We start from the raw sequence: 24,911 nt of genomic DNA on the forward strand, positions 1-24,911 counted from the left end.
GTATGGTGGTGGGAGGGCGGAATGGATGAAGTATATGGGAAAATGCTGAAAAATGAAGTAGGAGAGCAGGTACCTAAAACATTCTGTGAAATATGTAAGTGTGTGGCAGTTAAAGAGTGATCAATTTGAATGTCTAGGATTGGTGGGAATACTGTGGAATGAGAGGCGCTGCACCAGCAGCCAGTGTGGTCATGCAGCTGTGTGTATTTTTATGCGTTTTTTTTATCCTCCACCATGGTCCCTTGCTCCTTCTATCTGCACCAGTTTCCACATCCCTAGCCAGACCCACATTCATGGAATTCCTCCAAATGGCCTTACCATCAAATTACCAGTTTCCAGCTGCAACTTCTCTTTTCACAACCACCTCTATCTGTGCAAATTTCATCAGTCCCAAGCCTTCACCAACCTAGTACTACAAAAACACGTAAATCAGGCCCACACTTCCTTGCAGTACCTCTACTCTATCCATAAAATTCTCCTGCTCTGCAATCTCAAATGAATGTATATGCACCACCTCTACAACAGCCCTCAAATCACCCTCATATCCCCCTCATAGTCAACAAACCCTGCCTCACAGACCTACTACATTTACCACACTCTCAAAAACTCTCACTACCATACAGAATTCAGAAACTAAATAGACCCAAAACACAATCATGAGCCTTTCCTCCTAAAGCCTTAGTCTCACAGAAATATCAGTCCTTCCCAAAGCCCTTATCTTTTCTCCCACACCCAAATTCAGTCATGCTGGACTTGATAAAGATCTTCTCTCCTTCTCCCAGTCCATATAGTGGAAACACTTTTCCGCCACCAATAAAGAAAAGTCCCCCACTCCTAAATCACCCCATTACTATTATAGAATTTCTTAACCTCAAACCTTGCCTCACTTTCATTGCCATATCCCTCAAATGAAAACCAATCTTACGTCCAGAGAAATAACTGTTGTCCACCACCTAAAAACTGATCCTGACCTTATAATCCTACCTGCTGACAAAATCAGTACCATTGTGGTTTTGAACCACAGGGACTCTGCCAACTGTAAGATTCTTTTGCTTACAAACCCAGCCACAGTGACCCCATTCCATAGATCCAACAGGATCCACAGTCTCTCCTCAATTCTGTAAGTCTATCCCAGAACCTCTCCCCTCAATCTTTCTCTCCCCTAATCCCTATCATTCACCACACTCCTACTTTCTATATGTTTTCTAAACTCTATAAATCCAACCACCCAGGACACGCCATTGTGGCCAGTAACAGTGACCTCACTCAGAAAATCTCTGCTCTCCTGGAGTAAATCTTCAGCCTATTACCCGTAACCAACCCTCCTATACCAAAAACACCAACCATTTCCTCCTCCAACTCTCCACAGTTCCTGTTTCTTGGGTTGAGTGGTAACACTGCTTGGGACTAATGATGCCAACTCCCTCTACACTAACACCCGTAATACCCACGGCTCTGCCGTTCTTGAACACTACCTTCCCCAGTGCTCGGCTGACTCCAAACCTTCAATATCTTTCCTGGTTACCATGATCAACTATATCCCCACCCACCATTACTTCTTCTTCGAAGCCATTACCTACAAATGGATCTGCAAAAGGAATCCTCCCTAATCAACCACAATCCCAAACTCTTCACCTCCTTCAGATTCAGTGATGACATCTCTGTGATATATACTGATGGTGATGATACCCTATCCACATTCCTCCAGAACCCCAACACCTTTTCCTCCATGTGCTCCCTCGGTCCTCTTCAACCCAACAAAGCCACATTCCTCGATGTTGAATTGCCTCTCAAAGATGGCTACATCAGTACCTCCATCCAAATCAAACCTACCAACCATCAGTAATACCTACACTTCGACGGCTGCCACCCATTCTGTACCCAGAAGTCCCTTCCATACAGCCTAGCCACCCACAATGGTCACATACACAGTGACAAGCAGTCGCTCTCCAAATATGCCAAGGTCTTACTGAGGCCTTCACAGACTGAAATTGCCCTTCCAATCATGTACAGAAACGATCTCCTGTGTCTCGTCTCTCCATTCCCCTACCACTTACACATTCCCACTGTCCAACAACAAAGAAGCACTTCCCTCATGATGCTCTATACCCAGGACTCTCTAATAACTGAATCACATTCGCCACCAGAGTTTTGACTACCAGCCATTGTAGCCTGAAATGAAAAACATCCTACTCGCTATCCTTCCCAACCCTCCCACAGCAGAATTCTGTCCCCCACTGAACCTACATAGTATCCTCGCCCAACCGTACCCCACCCCTGCTCCTAACCCATAGCCTCATGGCTCATACCCCTGTAATACATCTAGGTGCAAGAACTGTCCCATACATACCACCACCACCACCTACACTAGTCTGGTCACAGGCATCATCTACCCCATAATAGGCACGACTACCTGTGAAAACAGTGATGTAACCTACAAACTAAGCCACAACCATACTGCTGCTTTCTACATGGGCACGACAATCAAGAAGGTGCATCTGCATGAATGGCCACTGAAGAACTGTGGCCAAGAGAGAGCTGGATCACCCAGCTGCTGAACATGCTGCCCAACACAACAGGCTTCATTTCAAAGACTGCTTCACAGCCTGTGCCATCTGGATCCATCCTACCAACATCAGCTTTTCTGAGCTGTGCAGTTGAGAACTCTCCCTGCAATATATTCTACATTACCATAACCTCCTGGCCTCATCCACTCACACTGTTCCTTGCTCTCATTCCAACATAACATTGCCTTCAATCCCTACAATGCAGCCCATAGTTCCTTTCACCTCCTTTACTTATCTCCTTTTCCATCCCTTCCTCCCCACCCCACCCCCTCCCTCCAAAGCTCCTAACAGCCCTACCAGGTCTTCATTACAACCCTGCAAAAAAAAAAATTCTGCCCTGCTATCCCTCCCTCTCCCCACCCCAGCCTCCTCCTCAGCCCCACCATCCATTGCTTCTCCCATCAGATGTAGTTGGCTGCATGCTGTCCAGCCTCAGCAGATCCAATAGAGGTTGTGTGCAAGTTGTGGTTGTGTGAGTGTTCTCCTTTAACAGATGGCCTTTTGGCAGAAAACTCCTTTTTGTTGTTCATGTCTGCAGCTCAGCATCTCCTCTATATCGAGAGTAGGAATCTATCCTTTCCATTATATAATCATTATTTCATCATGGATTTTCCATTGTTCTACAGAAAGTAAATTACAAAAAACAAATATGTTGAATAGAAAAGTATTCACCATGGAATTGTCAATGAAATTAAAGTATAATGTCACAAAGGGTGTATAATTTATTACTAACAATAAAAGTATATTGTAATTGAAAATAGCTATGATTTGCAGGTGCTGAACCACAGATAGTACGAACACGTAGTTTATTATGCTGAAGTGGCGTCATTTCCGAATCCAATGACAAGCTGAGTTTGTTACACCACCTAAAAAGTTTTAGTGAGTAATCACAATTACAAACAACATACTAAAGGTATTGGTTAAATCTAACTCACATCAAATGGCACATACCAATTTGATAGCAGGTTAAGTTGGTAGCATAACTGTAAGTGTAACTATGCACAAGTAAACAACTCGAAAAGCTAACATCATCATTAATTGACATAAATTCAGACATTGTATCTATCAATGCATGTGCAGGCAAGTAATCCTACACACTGCAAACATGAGGAAACATTTCTAGGAAATGTTCTGTGAAATGCATCACTTCAAACGGATTAGTAGGATGTATGTAGTGAAAGGTTCCTGAATACATGAATAAATCCCTCTACGAGTACACATTACTCCCAGGATGTTACTACACACACCTAATGTGTGATACAGCACCATATAGCTGCAGACCTAATTGTTAAACACAGTAGGCATACTGTCAAATTGCAATTGAAGACTTGGCCAAGTGGTGATAGAGCTGGATATTTTAACAGAATAGGGACACTGAACATTAATCACAACAACACAGGGGGGAACAGCAATGTCTCACCGATAAGAAGGCCCATACCAAAGGAAAAACTAGTCTTCCCAATACTAAATTGTTCACACACATTGAACTTACTCATGACATTACTAGGACCAATATTAAATAAAATCTCCAACATTTTAATAATGCAGAAAAAGAAGTATCATCAAGTTTGCACACCTCAGAAGGCAGTACAGTGGTTGTTAGAATTACTTCAGAAAGTGTAGCAAGAAGCTATACCTATGTCAATCGGGCAATTAAAAGACAATGTGACAGACTCTTAAGCTACACTAGCTTGAAGGCTATACCAGAAATCACGAACCACAGAGGAAAGACATCAGACTTTGCAGGTATTGTGAGGGTACATAGGTGTGAATTATTAATTCGGGAGTTCACACAACACCTGCCACAGAACAGCTGATATAATTGAGAAATCATGGTCTTTTGGTAGGGGCTTAAGTTACATCATTAGAGCTAATTTTAGTATTGAACCAAGTCTTTTTTTTTTCCTTGGGCTGTGCAGTGGAGAAAGACTATCTTATGAAGAAATCATATCAGAAGTAGCCACAGTGCAGCACACCATGACGGAGCCCTTCACGATGAAGTTCCATGACAATGGTCAATGATGATCTAGGAGAGCAAAATGAAGGAGGATTCTGAAAATTACCTTAGATCAGTTCAGTAACATTTGTATTACTAACAAGTTGAAACTTGAGTTGTGAATTCAAGTCTGTAATCTGGCAAATAAAACCAGATAATATTCCACCACCGCTTGAATAGTTCTTTGTACAAAGCGATTTTCAAGGAATAACTTCTAGACGTGGTGGAGAGTTCTGCCAGCTGAAGGTAAAAGCATGTATCTAGGTAGCAGAATCCTCGCAGTATATGAATACTACTACGTACAAACAAGAAGTCATCTAATGTAGTTACTACAAAAGTTCTTAACTGATTTACTTTAAACTTTTACGGCACTAATAAACATGCATGGATTTAATATACTGTGTATAAAAAAATCACAATGTACAGGTTTTCTGTACCTGTGAGAAAACGGTGTTAAGCTGTACCGTGTATATGTGCAGTTGCATTTTCTTTCTCACAATCAGTTTTAACTATGATAACAGGGCATTTAAACCATTAGACAAATTGTTACTTCTCCATATATTCTTTCTTCTTATACATAATTGGGAACATGAACTGTATACACAACTATGTGCTGTTTTACTTTATTCCTCATAGTCAGTTTTAAAAGAAAACACAAGTAACATCGTTGAAGTTACAATACTCACAGATCCAGCAGCAACAGAGGTCCCCATACCCCATGTATCAATGATTACAAACTATTTAACAATTTATTTTAAGCAATTTCGCTCTCTAACAAAGGTATCCTTAGCATTAACAACAAATGAGGTTCAATGTCAGTGGTGGGGGCGGGGGGGGGGGGGGGGGGAGGGAGAAGAAATTGACCTACACAGGAGAGGGAGGGAGGGAGGGAGAGCGGATGTGAATATAGATATGGGAAGGAGGGGGAGTTTTACAGGAAGATGGAGAGAAGGAGACTAGGTGGCATGCCTATTTAGCAACTGCAAGACCTTGCCGGGTTTACTGTTTGTTTATAAAAGTAATGGCAAGACATATTGAAGTCAAAGCTAAGTAAATAGGAACATCACCTATGTCATTATAACACCTGCCACAGGCCCTATAAGCTCTCATTGCAACAAGTTTCATGCTACCTAAACTGGGGCAACAGGGCAATGACTTCATGGAGATATGCCACATGGTATCTGTTGCAGAAACCATTACTCAGTGACAGTCTTAAAGACACCAGGAACAGTCAAGTTTCACCTAACAATACAGTGAAGCAACAAGCACAGCCCAAGTGCCCAACAGGAGACTGCACTAGCATTGGCTAAACTAAGGCATAAAACAGTTTCCAAGTCAGATATCACCCATGCTGAAGTTTTGCAACATACAGCACCATCATATACATCATTCCTAATTTTTCAATTACATGAAGGCCTAAGACTTCAAAGTATTCCTGAGACTTGGAACTTAAAAATTTAATTGTGAACCCTCATGCTGCAAACTGGCTAATTTGTCTTAAGGTACAGCAGTGGTTTCTGTGTGATCAATTCTAGGTGCCCAAGAAAATCCATGGTCAGTGCCACTGCAGGTTCTCACAAGTTAAACCAATCACCACTATCCATGAAGTATTGAAAGAAAATTCAAGTGCTGTCTATAGATAAACTTGAAAGGGAAAACAGGCTATTCCTGACTTTCAGAACAATTATGTCATTCCCCTGTAGGTAAGAGGGATATCCTGGGGGAGGTCAGAAATGAGGGACATTGCACCACAAGGTGAGGGTCACCTGCTTATTCTAATGAGGAAAGAAAGGTCACAGAGAGGAATGTACAGTTGATAACAGTGAACAGTGTTCCACAATTTTTCATGTATTTAAAGTTTTTCCTCAGACAGCAGTAAGCACACAGCCCCACATCACATTGATATGAAGAAAACTTCAGAGCCACAGCCCATCATTGTACCAAACTTTAGCATACTGTATTGCATGAATATATGCAATGCGTGAATATAGGCCACACCTAAACTTTTGATTCGAGGTTATAGCAAAATCTACATCTCAAATATAGGCCACTCTACTAATTTTACTAGAAATTTCAATTAAACAGTACTTTCAGTTTCATCTCTCCCCCTCCCCTTCAAGTCCTGCATAACTACGGGCGACTCATCACGAAGTACTACTACTGTTTACATGATGCAGACACTAAATTATGTTTGTCACCCTGCATAGTTGAGCAACACAGAGCAACAACATTACCGTATGCTTTGTGCTTTGCACCCATACAGAAACGAATATCAGAAACTGATGAGATTTTCATGAATGTTCATGTAGAGTATAGATGAAGCTGGTTCACCATAACATCCATACATGCTCCACTCTCAAAATTGATGACTGTGTGCTTTAGGCTATTTACGGTTCTCGGCATATCATCTCCCTCCCCTTCTCTCTACAATCATCTCGTAACTAAGTACAAGCCATCAACAAGTTAGGTTTTGCATATTTGGAGATCTGATAATGTGACTAATTTAAGGGACAGTTTTAAAGAAGTTCAAAGTTGAGGACAAGAAAAAAGTTGACCATTTGATTTGTGAGTGATTATGTTAAGGCAGCGTACTAGTTACACAGCAAAATTTAAACTTTAACTTATCAGCTATCAAAAGGAACACGGACAGCGGGAAGCTGGACCAGACTTCACATCTATGGGGGGGGGGGGGAAAGAGTAGTAGTTCAATTGTTGTTGTGCATGTGAAGATAAACCCAGAAATAATTAGAAACTTGTGTTTATTTTGGGGGCAAATGTGAAAATAACCAGATGTGAAAAAAGACTTGCTTCATTTTTTAGTTCAAAACAGGAAACATGGGTATGCCATTACAATTTAAATGATTCAAAATGAAGATTGCTAAAATAACAAAAAAGGAACATTTCATTGATAGATTTTAAAGTTTTGTTCAGGTGGGTTTGGCAATTTATGCAATGAAATAATCTATCGCAAAATTACAATTGCGCAAAAACTGCCTCAAGCTTATGAAAGCAGTTTCATAACCTTTTCAGCATCACACAATCCAACTTCAACACACAACTTTTTATTTACATTCCCAAATAGAGAAGGCAGACCAAATGGCAGTCTTATTTTGATAAGCAGAACAGAACTACAGTAAATAACGCAGGTGAATGTAGTGTACAAATACCTACATGTGGTGCTGAAAAGCAGCAGTCCACATTCACGATGAGCATTAGGACTGATCGACAAAAATTACTACCGTATGTGGGTTTTGATTGGAAAACCCTCCCCAAGGGAGGAAGCTTCCCAGCTGGTATCACTAAGAGCTCGTGATGGAGGATGACAGAGAAACTGGTCCTAGACTGAATTTCTGTCGTGGAATAAGCAGCCAGGAGCTTTTCTTCACTCAGTCAATGCTTCTGCTCCAATAGTTTTCATGGGCACACTGCTGATCAAGTGAAACAAACTTGACCTAGTGATTACTCCTGGGAACATGACAAGTGTGTCGCAGGCTTTTGATGTGTGTCTCCATCCAATCAAAGCTACTACAAGACAATTGTGCAGTAACTGCATCATGAACAAAGCATCTTCAATATCAGGAGGTCATTTGCACCATTTGCCTCTCTGAAGTTTGCCATTGGATTTTGGCTATTTGGCGGTCAATACCTGATGAACTTTTCACGAGTTTCAACACACTTTAATTTCCAATAATACTGATGGGACTGAAGATGACTTCATTTGTGGTAGTGACTGTTGCTGAATTTGGGAAGGTACAAACAAGTTGACAGTTTCATGAAACAAGGTTGCTTTTCTTTTTTCAAGATATGATACTGTATTTTGGACAAAGTATAAGTTTTTCTGCTATTTTCTTTTTATGGCTTTGATGGTTTACAAAAGTAACTTTTAATGGTATTAATTCCACCCACAAGACATGTGTATGTGTCTCTTAAAATTTATGAATTATTATGCGATGGAGAAACACTAAATTGCGGGCTGCACCATGATTTTTCATGCCAAAATTTAGGAAAAAAGTAGCGTATATTTGCACAACACACAGCAGGTCTGATTTACCTGTTCGCCATGAAAATTAATGCTCTTCACATTAAGCTAATTCTGTACACAATTTATTTGGAATTGCGTACTTCTTGCCGTATACAGTGCTTTTATAGCATTGGTTATGTTTCTTTCCTTCTCAAGGCTGGAACTTTTACATCCAAAAGCTGTAGTACATATTTTGATGTTTATTTGGAATGTTTGTTGACTCTGGCTATTAATTATTTTCATTTTTTCAGTTATGACATCTAATGTAAGTAACATGATATCTATATTTTCTGAGAAGCCATTATGTTTAAACTTGTTCTTGCTTGTTGAAGGCAGTGGAATAATCATGGAAAATCGGTGTCTGAACTCAACATTTTCCTACAATTTTCACAGTTGGAGTCTTCAATGGTTACCTTGTACAATCTTACCTTGTTTTGATCTGCTAGAAAATTATATATTTCATGAGGCATACTAACCATCCTAAGAAACGCTCCATCTACAGTTTTATTTTGATAAAATAATCTGCAGTGGGGTTAATAATGCTCCTTACTACATACAGCACAATAGTGCTATTCAGAAATATCATTTAGGTGATTAAGTTCATTTAAATCATAGTATATCACTCCAGTATTTACCTTTCAGTGAGTTGCACCACTACCCTGGCTAAGAATAGTTTCACACATGAAGGATTTTACACCTTAGGAGGCAGTTGTTAAACAGTTTATATTTTAAATTAAGTATTTACATTTAATTATTTGGCTTTAGTGTCTCCATATCAACAGCACTTTACACATTAGAGTTATTTTACATTTATCTGTACTGGACAATTATGCTATTCTTCCTAAGTATTAAAAATCTGAATATCAAAAATTACACTTGACTTAGTCAAGATTAATGTGTGCAAAAATATCAAGCTGCTGTTCCAGTCCACAGAAACAGCTGCTAGATATAGATCACAGATTTACAGAAATAACATTACCATTAATATTACAGTTAATAAGGCAAAAGTGATATCCAAAGCAACCCAAGAATTTAATTTAGCAGGACTGATTAATCATTTTGGTAAATTCCACCTACACAAGTTATCAAACCTGATGTGTGTGCAAACATTCAAGGATGACATCCGATATAAAAAAACAATACTACTCACATTACCACAGACTTACCATTGAATAGTATATAACTGACCTCTGTGTCCTTGTGTCAAGTTTCATCATAATCTACCCACCATTCAGTGGCGGCAAATGAGTAGTTTCTAATAGACTACTATTTGCGTTCCACTGGAAGATGTATGCAGGGTATGGCACCAACAAAACTAAAATGATGACCATTAGTCTTGTAGGAAAGTTTTGATAGAATGTAAATACTTCTGGATTAAAGAAAACACTTACTGAAAAACAGAAGGGTTGAGTTGTCACTAGGTACACAGAAAAAATCTAGGTTTTGGAATAATCTTTTATGAGTGCAAATAAAACACGGACATTTGCATGCTTCTTTTACTCTCGCTTGTAAAAGGCTTACTCTGTAAGCTAGCACATTTTCTTTTCGTGTAAGCTTACAGACAACTCAACATTGCTGCTTTGCAGCTAAAGCTCTCCTCTGACCATTTTGCTGCTGTGTGTGTGCACACACATCCTGCTACACTGTTTCCCGGGTGCTTTGGACATGTGTATGTGCAGCACTTTGATCTTCCTACAGTTCTACAGATGTTTGGATGCATCCTGAGCTGCCAACCTCTCATTGCTTTGGACGAATCACTTCCATATCTCGGTGAATAAAAGGGTTTCAAGTATTCATCATACAACATACGTGCCTCATTGCATGCTAAGATTTGCAAAAAAAAAAAACCTCATTATGATATCTTTAACCATTTATAGGATGACGATTGTTATGATCACAATTCACAGTGCGCAAGAACATGAATGGGCACGTCGCACGTAATTGTCCTTCCGATATAAAACCCGGCAACTTGATAATGGACTGATATATCTTTCTGCTCTTAATTTTAAATTAAATTTCGATATGTTATCTACATTTCATTTGCTGCAATGTACGAGCTAAAAACCAACCATATTCAAAGTTTGCACAATGCAATTTCATCTCTGCTCAAATTTTGTGCAGTGTTTTGCTTAATTTGATTTAGTGTAGAAAGTATGACTGAACATGAAAAGAAATTCAGTTCTTTATAAAATGAAGAGACTGTAAAACATGCAAAAATCAAATATTTTTCACCTAATAGTTCTCTAAATATCGGACAATATGTATTTCGTATTGGCCAGAATGCCATCTCTCAGCGCAGGCACCAGCATTTGGTGAGCAGTGCAGCCATAACAAAAGCCACCTCAGCACAGAATGCAAAGAGCATTTCTGGAGCAGCAGAAGGATTAATCCAAAAGTACTGATGTTGCAAAGCTGTGGGCTTCCCAGTAATCTTCAGTTATTGCCACTTTCAGTGTAGGATCCACTCGATTCCGCGAACTTCTGCATTCATTCCTATAACTACGCAAAATGTATTTACATGTGTCTTTGCACAATGCAGTACAAAATCTCTGCCATCAGTCTTACATCAGAGCTCATGCACTAGCCTGTAGTAAACTGCTACTCCACTGTGACAGTCAACATGAATTTGATAGTTTCCCACGCCAAGGACAATACACAGTAATGCATTAATACACAACCATTATTTCTTAGTACATCTACATCTACATCTATACTCCGCGAGCCACCTTACGGTGTGTGGCGGAGGGTACTTATTGTACCACTATCTGATCCCCCCTTCCCTGTTCCATTCACGAATTGTGCGTGGGAAGAACGACTGCTTGTAAGTCTCCGTATTTGCTCTAATTTCTCGGATCTTTTCGTTGTGATCATTACGCGAGATATATGTGGGCGGTAGTAATATGTTGCCCATCTCTTCCCGGAATGTGCTCTCTCGTAATTTCGATAATAAACCTCTCCGTATTGCGTAACGCCTTTCTTGAAGTGTCCGCCACTGGAGCTTGTTCAGCATCTCCGTAACGCTCTCGCGCTGACTAAATGTCCCCATGACGAATTGCGCTGCTTTTCGCTGGATCATGTCTATCTCTTCTATTAATCCAACCTGGTAAGGTTCCCATACTGATGAGCAATACTCAAGAATCGGACGAACAAGCGTTTTGTAAGCTACTTCTTTCGTCGATGAGTCACATTTTCTTAGAATTCTTCCTATGAATCTCAACCTGGCGCCTGCTTTTCCCACTATTTGTTTTATGTGATCATTCCACTTCAGATCGCTCCGGATAGTAACTCCTAAGTATTTTACGGTCGTTACCGCTTCCAATGATTTACCACCTATGGCATAATCGTACTGGAATGGATTTCTGCCCCTATGTATGCGCATTATATTACATTTATCTACGTTTAGGGAAAGCTGCCAGCTGTCGCACCATGCATTAATCCTCTGCAGGTCCTCCTGGAGTACGTACGAGTCTTCTGATGTTGCTACTTTCTTGTAGACAACCGTGTCATCTGCAAATAGCCTCACGGAGCTACCGATGTTGTCAACTAAGTCATTTATGTATATTGTAAACAATAAAGGTCCTATCACGCTTCCCTGCGGTACTCCCGAAATTACCTCTACATCTGCAGATTTTGAACCGTTAAGAATGACATGTTGTGTTCTTTCTTCTAGGAAATCCTGAATCCAATCACAAACCTGGTCCGATATTCCGTAAGCTCGTATTTTTTTCACTAAACGTAAGTGCGGAACCGTATCAAATGCCTTCCTGAAGTCCAGGAATACGGCATCAATCTGCTCGCCAGTGTCTACGGCACTGTGAATTTCTTGGGCAAATAGGGCGAGCTGAGTTTCACATGATCTCTGTTTGCGGAATCCATGTTGGTTATGATGAAGGAGATTTGTATTATCTAAGAACGTCATAATACGAGAACACAAAACATGTTCCATTATTCTACAACAGATTGACGTAAGCGAAATAGGCCTATAATTATTCGCATCTGATTTATGACCCTTCTTGAAAATGGGAACGACCTGCGCTTTCTTCCAGTCGCTAGGTACTTTACGTTCTTCCAGCGATCTACGATAAATTGCTGATAGAAAGGGGGCAAGTTCTTTAGCATAATCACTGTAGAATCTTAAGGGTATCTCGTCTGGTCCGGATGCTTTTCCGCTACTAAGTGATAGCAGTTGTTTTTCAATTCCGATATCGTTTATTTCAATATTTTCCATTTTGGCGTCCGTGCGACGGCTGAAGTCAGGGACCGTGTTACGATTTTCCGCAGTGAAACAGTTTCGGAACACTGAATTCAGTATTTCTGCCTTTCTTCGGTCGTCCTCTGTTTCGGTGCCATCGTGGTCAACGAGTGACTGAATAGGGGATTTAGATCCGCTTACCGATTTTACATATGACCAAAACTTTTTAGGGTTCTTGTTTAGATTGTTTGCCAATGTTTTATGTTCGAATTCGTCGAATGCTTCTCTCATTGCTCTCTTTACGCTCTTTTTCGCTTCGTTCAGCTTTTCCTTATCAGCTATGATTCGACTACTCTTAAACCTATGATGAAGCTTTCTTTGTTTCCGTAGTACCTTTCGTACATGATTGTTATACCACGGTGGATCTTTCCCTAGTGTGTTGATGTTTTCTTATATATCATTTCTCACATATTATGATGACAATTGTGTGAAAGGATGGTACAGGCAAATGCACGCAGTAAAATATATGGCCTAATCTATTACACATCCCATGCTAAGAAAATGCAAATGGAAATGGAAATGGCCCTACACTGCATTTGGACAGGCAGTCAACCTCTTAATATTATGACCAATGTACAAAGCATTTAGAGGGTTCATGATGACTCCATTACCTGTAAAAAATATTCACAGCAATAATCCTCAACAGAAACTACACACCTGAGGATTCCTTTTTAAAATCAGTAACTGTTCCCACAATATATGTAAGGCAGATAATGGGAGAAAAAAAACTGACATTCAATACAAAACTATAAATGTTTAATACTTGAGTATTCACATGTACATCACTTATTAAAATACATCACGGATGTCTGTGTAGCACTGTTCTGTTTTATCAGAAATATACAGTAAATATATATATTAAATGCTTCAAACTTCTTTTTGGCATGAATAATTTGTGGTAACTGAGTCCTGTAAATACACCATGTTCCTTTGGCTACCTCAGGATCTGCATTTTGCGCTGTTGCCATGTAGCAAATTTACGGTAAGCTGCATTCAGCAGCTGATTCAGGTGACTAGTCAGATTGTGGCTCAAGGGTGAATATTCTCTCAGCACTCTATCCTGAAAAGATTTTCATAGGTATTAGCAAAAGCTAAAGTTCAAAGATGGAAACTTACCAAATGAACAACTTCTAAAGCTTTAATTATCAAAATTTATATAATGTGAAAGTAACAACGTGAACGAGAGAGAGAGAGAGAGAGAGAGAGAGAGAGAGAGAGAGAGAGAGAGAGAGCATATTTGTCATTAATATGAGTGATGGAAATACTGCTATTAAAAAATACCTCAAATGGTTTCAGCCTAGCTGAGTGAAACCTGTGGAGTGCTTCATGCATATGGGCTGCTTTCTGCTCTAATGTTGTTGTAGTTGGGGGAAAGCATGCCCAAAAATGGCGTAGTAGCTCACACATTGACATGTACAGATTCTTCAGTTCCTTCTCAAGATCCGGTGGCACAAGCTCTGTAAAAGTGTGTCATATCTGAATCAAATGTTTCCACCATCAAACAATCACATTTCCACAACAGAAACATTTTGAAACTTATGATTTATTTGAAAAATAATGCAATTAACTTAAAGGACTGATGTCACAAAAGCAACTCACGTGCTAGAGATTCCTCCTGGAAACCTTTCATTAATGCACCTCCTGGAGTCAGTTCTCCTAAGGCACTAACAGCTGATGCAGGATTCACCAGTGTTGTATTATGCCGCTGTAATACTCCCCAACTTTGTGCCTCCCTACCAAGTTTCATGGAGGTTCCCAACAGCTGTTCTCCTGTCAGTCCTTCAGCTGGGTCAGAAAAAAATAAAGCTTTGCAATATTTCAATGTGTGTTTAACCTGGTCCACTATCAAATACCAATATGATAGTAAATCATCAACTTACTTCCAAATGTATATCTAAACTCTTATTTTTAAATATGGTAATAGGTTATTTTTTGTTCAACTCATCCCTTACTGAAACTAAGTATCAAGATAAGAAAATTATTTTCAGGTTATACTTTTAACACCAATCTTCTGACTGATTTGATGGATCAAATGCTTATATCATTGCATGAATTAAAAGTAATAAACATAATCAATTTTAACAAATTAGCAAAAATCACACAGCAGAAAAAACTTTTAGCACAGTTCTCACAGATGGTGATGTACCTCTCCCAAACAATTTATTACATTACAAAAATGTCACCCATTACTCCAGGAACATAATTCACATTTAACGAATTTCAAATTTACATAATTACCTGAGGAGTCAGGCATTGGTCCATGCAAATACCTATCAACTCTAGACAGACTGAGCTGTGGGGCACTGACATTATTGGACTCACTAGCGGCATCTAGGTCTTCATATGTTATCTTCTCCTGAAGTCTTAACTGTAAAGAGAAAATGTCAACACATTTTTATGGAAGTCTAATCAGGTTAGTAGACCATACATAGAATACAACAAAAATCATTGCTTCAACAACTGGGATGCCACAAGTTTGCCTATGTGAAATTCCCAGATATTTCCCTGATTTCCAGACAAGTTTTAGCATTTTTTCCTGACAAATTTTGAGATCTCAAGGGTAAGTTAAGATGTAAGTTCACTATCTTTGCAGCTACGGTACAAGAAACAATTGTCCAAACAAGGAAATATCTAAAAAACTTTCAATCGGAAAGCATTTCCTGATGTCGGCAAAAATTTTAAGTACTAACATCAACATCTTTTGGAATGAACCATGTTTAGATGGAGAAAGCAAGCCAAATGATGAGCGAGTTTCATTAATACCATTAATGTCATTTCATTTCAATAAAATTAAACACTTTTGGTGACAAAAACGCGTATTTCCTTGGTGTCGCTAGACAGATTGGAAATATCTTCACTGATTTCGGAAATAACCTCTGAAAAAAGTAGATATCCTGAAAGAAGTGTATAAGGCGGGGGAAGAATTATGTAAACCAACACTATATGTAACTGCCAATGAAATGTTGCTTCTACTAGATTCATTATTGTCTTATTACCCACTGTGTTATTGCAGGTATTATGTGATTTTTCCTTTTGAGGAATAAAGAAGTGCATAGCGTACAAACGGCAGGACACAATTTTCTTATTCTTATCATCCATACTTTTTATACACCACACACAGACAGACTCGGCCTGCGGCCAGATCGGTGTGACTGGACTCAATGGGCAGGGCCTGCACATTAGTGGGAACCAAATGGCTTCAGATCGGCAAGCCCAATCCAGTATAGACAACTACAGAAGCAGCCTGCAGTATTGGCCCGTTGCAGAAATCCACTTGTATTGCCAGCTATTCACAAGCCACAGACAGCATGTTGATGAAATGAGACCACTGACCAATCAAAGCACAGATAACTTGTCCAATTACTCTAAGAATCAATAATAATGAGGATAAGTAGCAACTCACCATAAAGATGATTGGCAACCTGCAGACAGGCACGTAGGAAAGAATCACACATTCACAACTGAATTTTCAGCCACAGTTTTTGTCAGAAAACAAGAGCACACACACATTCACAATCACTCGGGCAACTAATGCACACATGACCATCTTCGGCAGCTGCGTCTACAGTCTCTGAGAATCAGATCCCAACACACCACTCCTCATGCATCCCTGCCTCTTGTTGGCAGCTGCCAGGCCAGTGGCAAGCACGAGTGGCAGCACTGACTGCAAGTTGAGGGGAGTGGTAGGAAAGGGAGAAGCAGCAGCAAAGAGGGAGTAGCAAAGCAGTGAACATACTCAGCTGCACCCAGCCAGCGATGATTCATGACAACTGAGTAAGCAAACTATTTCATCTACCGAGATTTTCGCTTTACCCCCCTTCAAATTTCCCTGGTATTTCCTTGATTTCCCTAATGTGTTTGAAATTCCCTGACATTTCCTGATTTCCAGAACCTGTGGCAACCCTGAATAATAACAAGAAGCAGCAGCAGCAGCAGCAAGAAGAGGAAGAGGACAACAAGAATTCCATCCGAACTCAACCTCAGTAAATAAGCCCTCATCGAAAAAATCTAACAAGAAATTGATTGGTGAAATATCTGCTCATGAAAACCAGTGTTACAGGGCAATTATCTGTCTGTCACTCTTCTTTAACAGTTTTCTGGACAAATTCATCTGAAAGAGGAAAAACAAATTTAATGTTCAGAACTAATATAAACCTATACAACTAGGATAACAAAGACATCAACATAGGGCGATTAGCTTTCACAGATGACTTTGCTATCTTAATGAATGAGCACACCATTCCAATCAGAAGCCCACTAAGAATGTGCTGAAAAATTCAGCTTAAAAATTTCGTTCCAAAAACTATTCTTGTGCTCAAACTGTGAATCCAAAAATTGTCCTCGCAGTAGGTTAAAATCAAGACACTCATACTTCTACTACCTAGGTAAGATCCTTAAACCACCTGGAGGAATGGGGGCAAACAGAGAGGGGATATGTGAAGAAGCCTGAAAGGAGAACGAAAAGTTCTCAGCTCAACTACAACAGAAGATAGCTACAGACTAAAATCCTGGAAAACAGAAAAATTATCCAACCCTGTGCCAGATATCTGCAGAAAGAAGATTAAAATTCTATTGATGCTTTGAGACTACCAAAAACAAGACTTGGCAAAATTTCAACTTCCACAGTTTGAAAATTCTATACCGTTGACTCAAAATGTCACAAAACATCCAAAAAGATCCCAAATAAATTCTTGGGACGTTTTAGACAAACTCTCACATAAAAAAATTGATCGATAGGAATCGCAGTCTGCAAGACTGCAAAGGAAACCGGAACAAAATGGACTGAAGAATGAAAGGACTTGCATAAAAAATGAGCTGCATGGAAATTCCGAAAATTTGATCAAAGCTTTGCTTGATCCAGTGGAACTAGGTACACAAACATAAAGCACTGTTAAAACTGACAAGAAACTAGTCGTTTCTAAAGTTTTTCACTCATTTACTGGAAAATAATCAGCTTTTAAGTTTTCCAACATCATTTATTACTAGAGTCAAGACTTTTTATAACAGCATGCTGAGCTGAATCTATAGCATTGTAGAATGATAAGATACACTCCATAGAGCAATGGTCCTAATCTCCCTTTGGTCATTCTTTTTCCTCATTCAATTTGGAATAGAGACATCTAAATATAAAATTCCTGAAATTTATGCATATTAACAAATATCTAATCATTTTAATGAAAAATTAACATCTTTTTTTCTAATTGCTTGCTGTGCACAAAATTCCAGTTGTCATTGTAAATATAAATTCCTAATTACCAATATTAAACAAAGAAAAATCCAGGATGGAACGTAACAATATTATGAAAAGGGAAATTGCCACTCACCATATAGAAGAGATGCCGAGTCACAGACTGGCAGTGTGGTTACAGTTGCTTCAGCAGTCACGTTAGTGTGTGAGTGAGAGTTTTTTGTTGGCAAAGACCTATAAGCCGAAAGCTTTATTTGGAACATTCTTTTTGTTGTGCCTATCTCTGCTGTATGGTAAGTGGCAACTTTCCTTTTCATAATATAATTACTAATATTTTATAGAAGATTATTAACAAAGATGGTTTCAATTAGGAAAACTAAATTTTCAGAACAAAAATTTAAAATCAAATACTTTTTATTTAGGGTAAGGCCATTGTTTTCTACCACAGACATGGTCTCTCAAAACGTCAGTTGATAAGGGTCTTGGAAGCATGAGAAACAATTTTCACAGCATCAAGCATACAATTGCTGCATTTGCAGTTGCCACTGTTACACAGTTTTGGGAACTAAACAGTACTGATCTGGAGCCAAGGTAGGGGAACTGTCACAAGGAATAACATATTTAAGCCGCCAGACATACTGGAACTAACACACGAAGTTTTGTCACAAATCATTGCTGAACACTATCTGAATATAGAGCAGCACGTCAAAAGAAGGGGAGCAAATGTGGCACTTTGATGGCTTCACAGTCTCCGTTGCTGATCAACTATAAATGTAGCAGATGAGAGTTTCAATACTGAAACGTACTTCTTTGATTAAATATGGATCTAGTTCAGGGATTACTAGACGACTGTAAGAAATGCTTTCAGTGGCTTCAATATTTAACCGTATGGTGGAAGCCCTGCAATACACTTTTAGGAATTTTCATTGCTCTTATTTGTAACTACAATTTAATGTTAGCTAAGAACGAGAGCATGTTATGCTTACCGTCTTGTCCCCTAAGATGCATACAGTACTACTGAAATTTTACCAAATATTTCATTCTACTTAAAAATCAAATGACATTCCAAGCTATATTGTTGCTCTGTTCATCTCTTTTTACATCTTAATTGGAACTATTCACATTACTGCACAGTAGTTGAACCAGCTGGTTGACCAGTGCTGTCCAAAGTAAATGTTCGGGTAATGCTGTTGTCGTTTATCGACTAAACTGTGTGTACGTAATGCACACCATAAAATATATCTTTTTTATTGTAATTTACCCTAGATAGCCTGGCTTCTGCTCCACATGTCTTGATTGAATATTCCTTTGATACATTATAAATACTTCTTTATGAATTAGTTAAAAGGTGAGATAATGACTAAGAATCTCATCATAATGAGTATACAATATGTGAAACACAAATGTGAGTAAAAGTTGTGTATGTTCAGCAGATGCCACAATCCCTGATGACTAACCACAACCAGAAGAATGATTCAAACAATATTTGTATGCCTACCTGCAATGAGGACGACTTCTTATGCCTATTCTTAGATGACATCTGCATCCATTGTTTAAGCAGTCAAAACAATGATCCCTGAGTGCACTGAAGGAGGCCAAGACCACTTTATTACTCCTAAGGTGAAGGTGAGACCTGTTTAGGGATTCTACAAGTATCATCCTCACACTACTTTGATACAAACAGAACCAAAACTGAAGCCAGGGTCCAGGAAGGCCAGCCAGTCTAGGCATAATAAAGATTTTTCAAGCAAAATTTGATTTCAATTTTCCCCAGCTTGTCCTTCAAGACAGCAGCAATTCACTCCAGTAGCAGCTACTTAAAGTACACTTCTCTGTCCCCACCTGAATAAACTAGCTACCAACATCAAGTCTAGCAAACAGGAGGTGTGAACTGGCTTGCATTGTATCTGCTGACCAAGCCTTCGTGAGCAGAACACAATTTAATCTCTTGTGATCCATCCTTCCAAGTTCCGAGTGGATGGCTCCCTGCTATCTGACTGGTTCAGCACGCCACAACTTGGCACCAGCAGAACTTTAAGTGAACCACCATCACTCCCACTTGTTCCTGTGTTTCACAACCACCAAGACCAGCAGCTGTCATATTTCCACCCCAGGTGTGCCCACCTCTATTCCATACTGTCACAATATCACAATACAGTCAAAGTTTTCTTTACTTCTCATTTCAAATAACCTCATTACCTGTAACCCCCCTGCCCGTCCTTGATTCAGACCACCCATTTCTGGCACGGCCTGCACACCAGTTACATTTTACTGTTTGCTCATATATAACAACTTCAAATAAAAACTACTAAAACTGACAAAAATGGTGCACTTTCATCAATCTATGCACCATCTGACAAATTCCAGTCACAATTGCAAAGTGAATAAACTAATCTTGAAATTTGGTTCCTCAGCCAACCTACTTTTTATATTTAGTTTCACTGACTTATTCCAATTTTCAAACTTGACGAATTAGTTTGGTGGGAGAAAATTTGTATCAAATGAGGAACTAGGTGTTGCCCTCAATGAGTATTTCTACAGAATGAAAATAACTGGTCCCTCAGACCAAATTTACACTATAGATAGAGACTCAACAAATACTATTTTGTTTTTAAAAAATAGTTACTTGATATTTTTACTAAAATTATCTGACAATTGCTGAAGTTGCACATTTGTAACTACATATTCCTATGACTTATCAATATAAAACTCATTATCTAAGCATTTTATCAAGTATTGAAAATAGGACAAATGTCCAAAGCACTGATATCCCTGGATTAAAAGTAAGTTCAGGAGATTTAAAAAGGAGCACAGAAGTGTGTTTAGCACATTCGTCCAAGCAGATGAGAGTTACTATGTGTCATCTGCTGCAAGGAGAGCCCCCTTCCAACAGCAAAATGTTAAAGAGGAGAGAGGCCACATATCACACAGTTTTTAATATCAGTTTACCATACTAAGTTGATCACAAAGTAAGTTTTACCTTTTTTACATTTGACTGTGGTTCACTGTTTATATTGCCATTTATCTGGGATGGTGACTCTGGCTGCTCATACGTATGTTGCTGACAGGCTTTTAATACCATAATTGAATGCTGGTTAAACCTGCAAATATTTGAGAAATTAGTATCATGAAACATTTTAAGTGACAACAGTACATATGACTTCTGCACATGACAAATGTTGAAACTAATATGTCCCATATTTTATTTTAAAATTAAAAATAGCTGCAGTTCAAGGAAAATTGCATACATTACATATTATTACATAACACAAATTAACAAATACTCATGCAATTATGGGGAGTGGTCAGTTTTAAAACTCATTTTGCACAGTTGTTTCATTTCAGCAATTTTTCCCTGCCCCTCCTAAGTTCCTTTATTTTTAAATCAAATGCCATTCAATAAAAGCATGTTATCTGTGGTGCATCCAGTGGCTTATGTGCATTAACAACTAAATGTTGAAGGACAGTAAGAATTAATAAACTTATGAAGAACACAATTATATTACAAAAATTTATATTGAACCACTTAGATGTAAAAAGTTTTTCAACAAGAATTCCTGCCAATATTTCTAAGTTGAATATGTAAAGTTTTACGATATTTCTGAAACTGGGCAATAGTTCATAGACAAACAAACACAAGGGCTTCACTAAACAGTGTGTGTGAGAAACGCTGCTCCAATTTGCAATGAATTACTTCCATAGGTATAAAATTCCATCATACATTTTAATGGGTACCAGATACAAAAACATACTGTACCAGTAGCAAGGAAACATATTTTCAAGTGACTAATATAGTGTCAACTTACAGATAGCTATGAAGTTATTTCTAAATATACAAATACTGTGTATGTGCGGATGGATATGTGTGTGTGCGTGCGCGCGCGTGTATACCTGTCCTTTTGTCCCTTTTTTCCCCCTCAAGGTAAGTCTTTCTGCTCCCGGGATTGGAATGACTCCTTACCCTCTCCCTTAAAACCCACATCCTTTCGTCTTTCCTCTCCTTCCCTCTTTCCTGATGAGGCAACAGTGTTGCGAAAGCTTGAATTTCATGTGTATGTTTGTGTGTCTATCGACCTGCCAGCACTTTCGTTCGGTAAGTCACATCATCTGTGTTTTTAGATATATTTTTCCCACGTGGAATGTTTCCCTCTATTATATTCAAATTCAAACTAAGGCTACAGATGAATTAAACACCACACTATCTCTTCATTTGGCTGTCCCTATAACAATTTTATGCTTGAACAGGCACAGCTCTGAAGTAGAGTTGCATCAAGATATGTACTAAAATATATTTCTCAATAATGTATTACAGAATTTAAATCGTCATAAAGCATTTCACACATAGTCAATGTCTTTATGACTGTTGATATCAAGTAACATTCATCAACAGGCAGCAGCCAGTCTTTAAACTGCTCCTTGAAAAAAGTGTTAGCTCCATGCAGTAAAGGTTTGAATGTGTGGCTTCTACAGAATACAGCAGTTGTGAACCTCCTGAAGTCTCTGTACAACCTAAAAGTGTTCTATCAACTTCCACACATCAAAACTGAATCAAGGGCTGTGCTACTGAATCCCTATATCCAAATTTCTAGTATTCTTTGGTGTCTCATTAACTAACAATTTGTATTGATGTTCTGGTAGTGTTTTATTTAGTTTCTTGTTTATGACATTGGCAATTTTATCCACCACAGGAATACGTTTAATTGTATCTCTAGAGTATATTACAATACAGTAACTTAAGTGTTGCCATTAAGGACAAGTTACATGATTGATTAGAGGAAATAAGCACAGGAAACACGTCCCATCACTACAGTTTCCTTGCTTGCTGACGGCATTTCTTAGGATACATTGTGTTATTAGCGAGTTTCTTTTTGTGACTTGTGTTCAACTTCTAGTGTGTTATTTTCTTGTGAAGTCTTGCAGCAGAATGCGTGTCTGAAAAAGTGCAATATTAATTCAGTGTGCGATTTCTTGTGCAAAAATCTGGAAAATGAGCTTAGGATGAAAGTTAACAACTTAGTTGCACCCAGAACGAATCTAAGCATATATCAAGAATGAAAACAAAGAACAGTTTAAATCCAGGCAAGAGTAAACATGCACTTTCAACAGAACATTGTATGATGCAGCTGAGTAGTTCTGAAGTAAAATGTACATTTTTCTGTTTCACCTGTCTTGTTACCGTGTAGCAATAGAGCCTAGAGTGGGAATGGCATCACAGAATTAAAGAATTTTCATGCAAATGATAAAAAACCAATTCTGATGAAAGAATTCCAGTGAAAACAGTTAATTAGTTTTCTTAAACTTTTAAAGCTAGGGGAAGTGGACGTCATGTGCCAACTAAATAGTGAATACAACCTTAACCCCTTAATGGCAAATGTCACCAATTCACATGATACCAATGCTGTGCTAACAATTGGCAGGTTAACTGTTTCCAAGTACCATTGCCAGTAGGTGCTGATTCTGCTTGTGGCTACTAATGCATCTAGCAGGTGCTGCTTTCTTCCGAGTGTTTGGGGCAGCTCTAAGTCACCAGGATTTTTTTTATTTTTATATTTAATCTTGGGAAACAACTATTAATCCAAAGGCATACAACTTTTTATTGATATGGTGTCACAGAAGTAACCCCATTTTTCAGTATTTTCCTTTGTTTTCACAGCAACACACTACAAGCTGTGTTAAGAGCATTTTACTTACTGGAGGTATAATTACAGAAACCAGTACCTGTAAGTTAGAAGTACTGACCCCAACTGTTGAGACAATTGTCTCAATGTGGCAAGGCGGTGAATGGCTGTCTCATAAAATTCCCGGGGCTGCGATATTAACCAGTTCTGCACGTACAGCTGGACGTCACTGTCCGAGGTGAATCTTTTGCCCCTCAGAGCCTTTTTAAGGGGCCCAAAAATGGCATAATCACAGGGAGAGAGGTCCGGACTGTATGGAGGGAGGCCAAGAATGTCCCATTTGAATTTCTGCAGGAGTGCCGCGACTGTATTGGCCGTATGAGGCTTTGCATCGTCGTGGAGCAGAATGACCGCCCATGTGATACTACCTAGTTGTTTTGATTTGGTCACTTTGAGAAAGGTGGTCAAAGTTTGCAAGTAATGCTGGGCATTCACTGTTGGCCCATGCTGCAGGAAGTGAATCAGAAGGGGGCCATCTTGGTCAAAGAAGAACGTCAGCATAACCTTTTCTGCACTCATGTGGATGGCGGCTTTTTTGGTGGTGGTGAGCCTGGATGCTTCCACTGGGGACTTTGTTGTTTTGATTCTGGTTTGAAGTGATGACAGTGATCTCCAGCCACCACTAATGCCAGGAACACATTCCCTTCCCGAGCATAGCACTGCAGAAGAGCAAGACAGTGAGCTAGTTGACATGCTTCCTGGTGTTGAAGATTATGGGGCACCCATTGGGCAAACACTTTGTGCATGTGCAGTCATTCCTTCATGATGGTGTGAACACTTGTGACACTCAATCCAACCACAGCAGCTATGGCTTTCACTGTCACTTGGCGGTCCTGGGTAATGAGTGCATCCACCAGCTGGACCTGTCATCAGTAATGCAGTGTGGTGCTCCAGACCGTGAATCATCGGCTAACAACACCCATCCTTCCCTGAAGTGCTTGTGGCCTTGCAAGAGACATGCAGTGTTTGCTGTACACTTGTGACATTCGTCAATGAATGTCCATTCCTCCAACTACTCCCGCTGTCAGAAAACAAACGCATCTTTGCTCATCTTTTGACACCTCCATGTCACTATTTGCAATGTGACTGGCAGCGTTGGATGATTGATGCATGCTGCTGCTAGCTCTGTAATATTAGAAATGGACAAACTTCTTCATCTTAGGGAACTAGTTCACTGGTGATCACTCTTTTTTGGAAACCGTTCATTTT

At 39.1% G+C, this 24,911-nt stretch overlaps 1 protein-coding gene across 2 annotated transcripts in view; it reads right to left on the reverse strand.

Annotated features, from left to right (window-relative positions):
• Positions 1-13,570: 13,570 nt before the first annotated feature.
• LOC126473343 (general transcription factor IIH subunit 1) overlaps positions 13,571-24,911 on the reverse strand; it is a 28,263-nt gene continuing 16,922 nt past the window's right edge. For both annotated transcript variants that reach the window (XM_050100339.1, XM_050100338.1), the window contains exons 7-11: positions 21,005-21,125; positions 15,075-15,204; positions 14,436-14,621; positions 14,118-14,293; positions 13,571-13,896 (exon numbers count right to left, since the gene is read on the reverse strand). In XM_050100339.1, coding sequence (XP_049956296.1) covers positions 13,771-13,896; positions 14,118-14,293; positions 14,436-14,621; positions 15,075-15,204; positions 21,005-21,125 — 739 coding nt within the window. In that variant the 3' untranslated portion in view covers positions 13,571-13,770. The remainder of the gene's footprint in view (positions 13,897-14,117; positions 14,294-14,435; positions 14,622-15,074; positions 15,205-21,004; positions 21,126-24,911) is intronic.

This window comes from Schistocerca serialis, chromosome 4 (genome assembly GCF_023864345.2).
Source record: "Schistocerca serialis cubense isolate TAMUIC-IGC-003099 chromosome 4, iqSchSeri2.2, whole genome shotgun sequence".
Taxonomy (NCBI): domain Eukaryota; kingdom Metazoa; phylum Arthropoda; class Insecta; order Orthoptera; family Acrididae; genus Schistocerca; species Schistocerca serialis.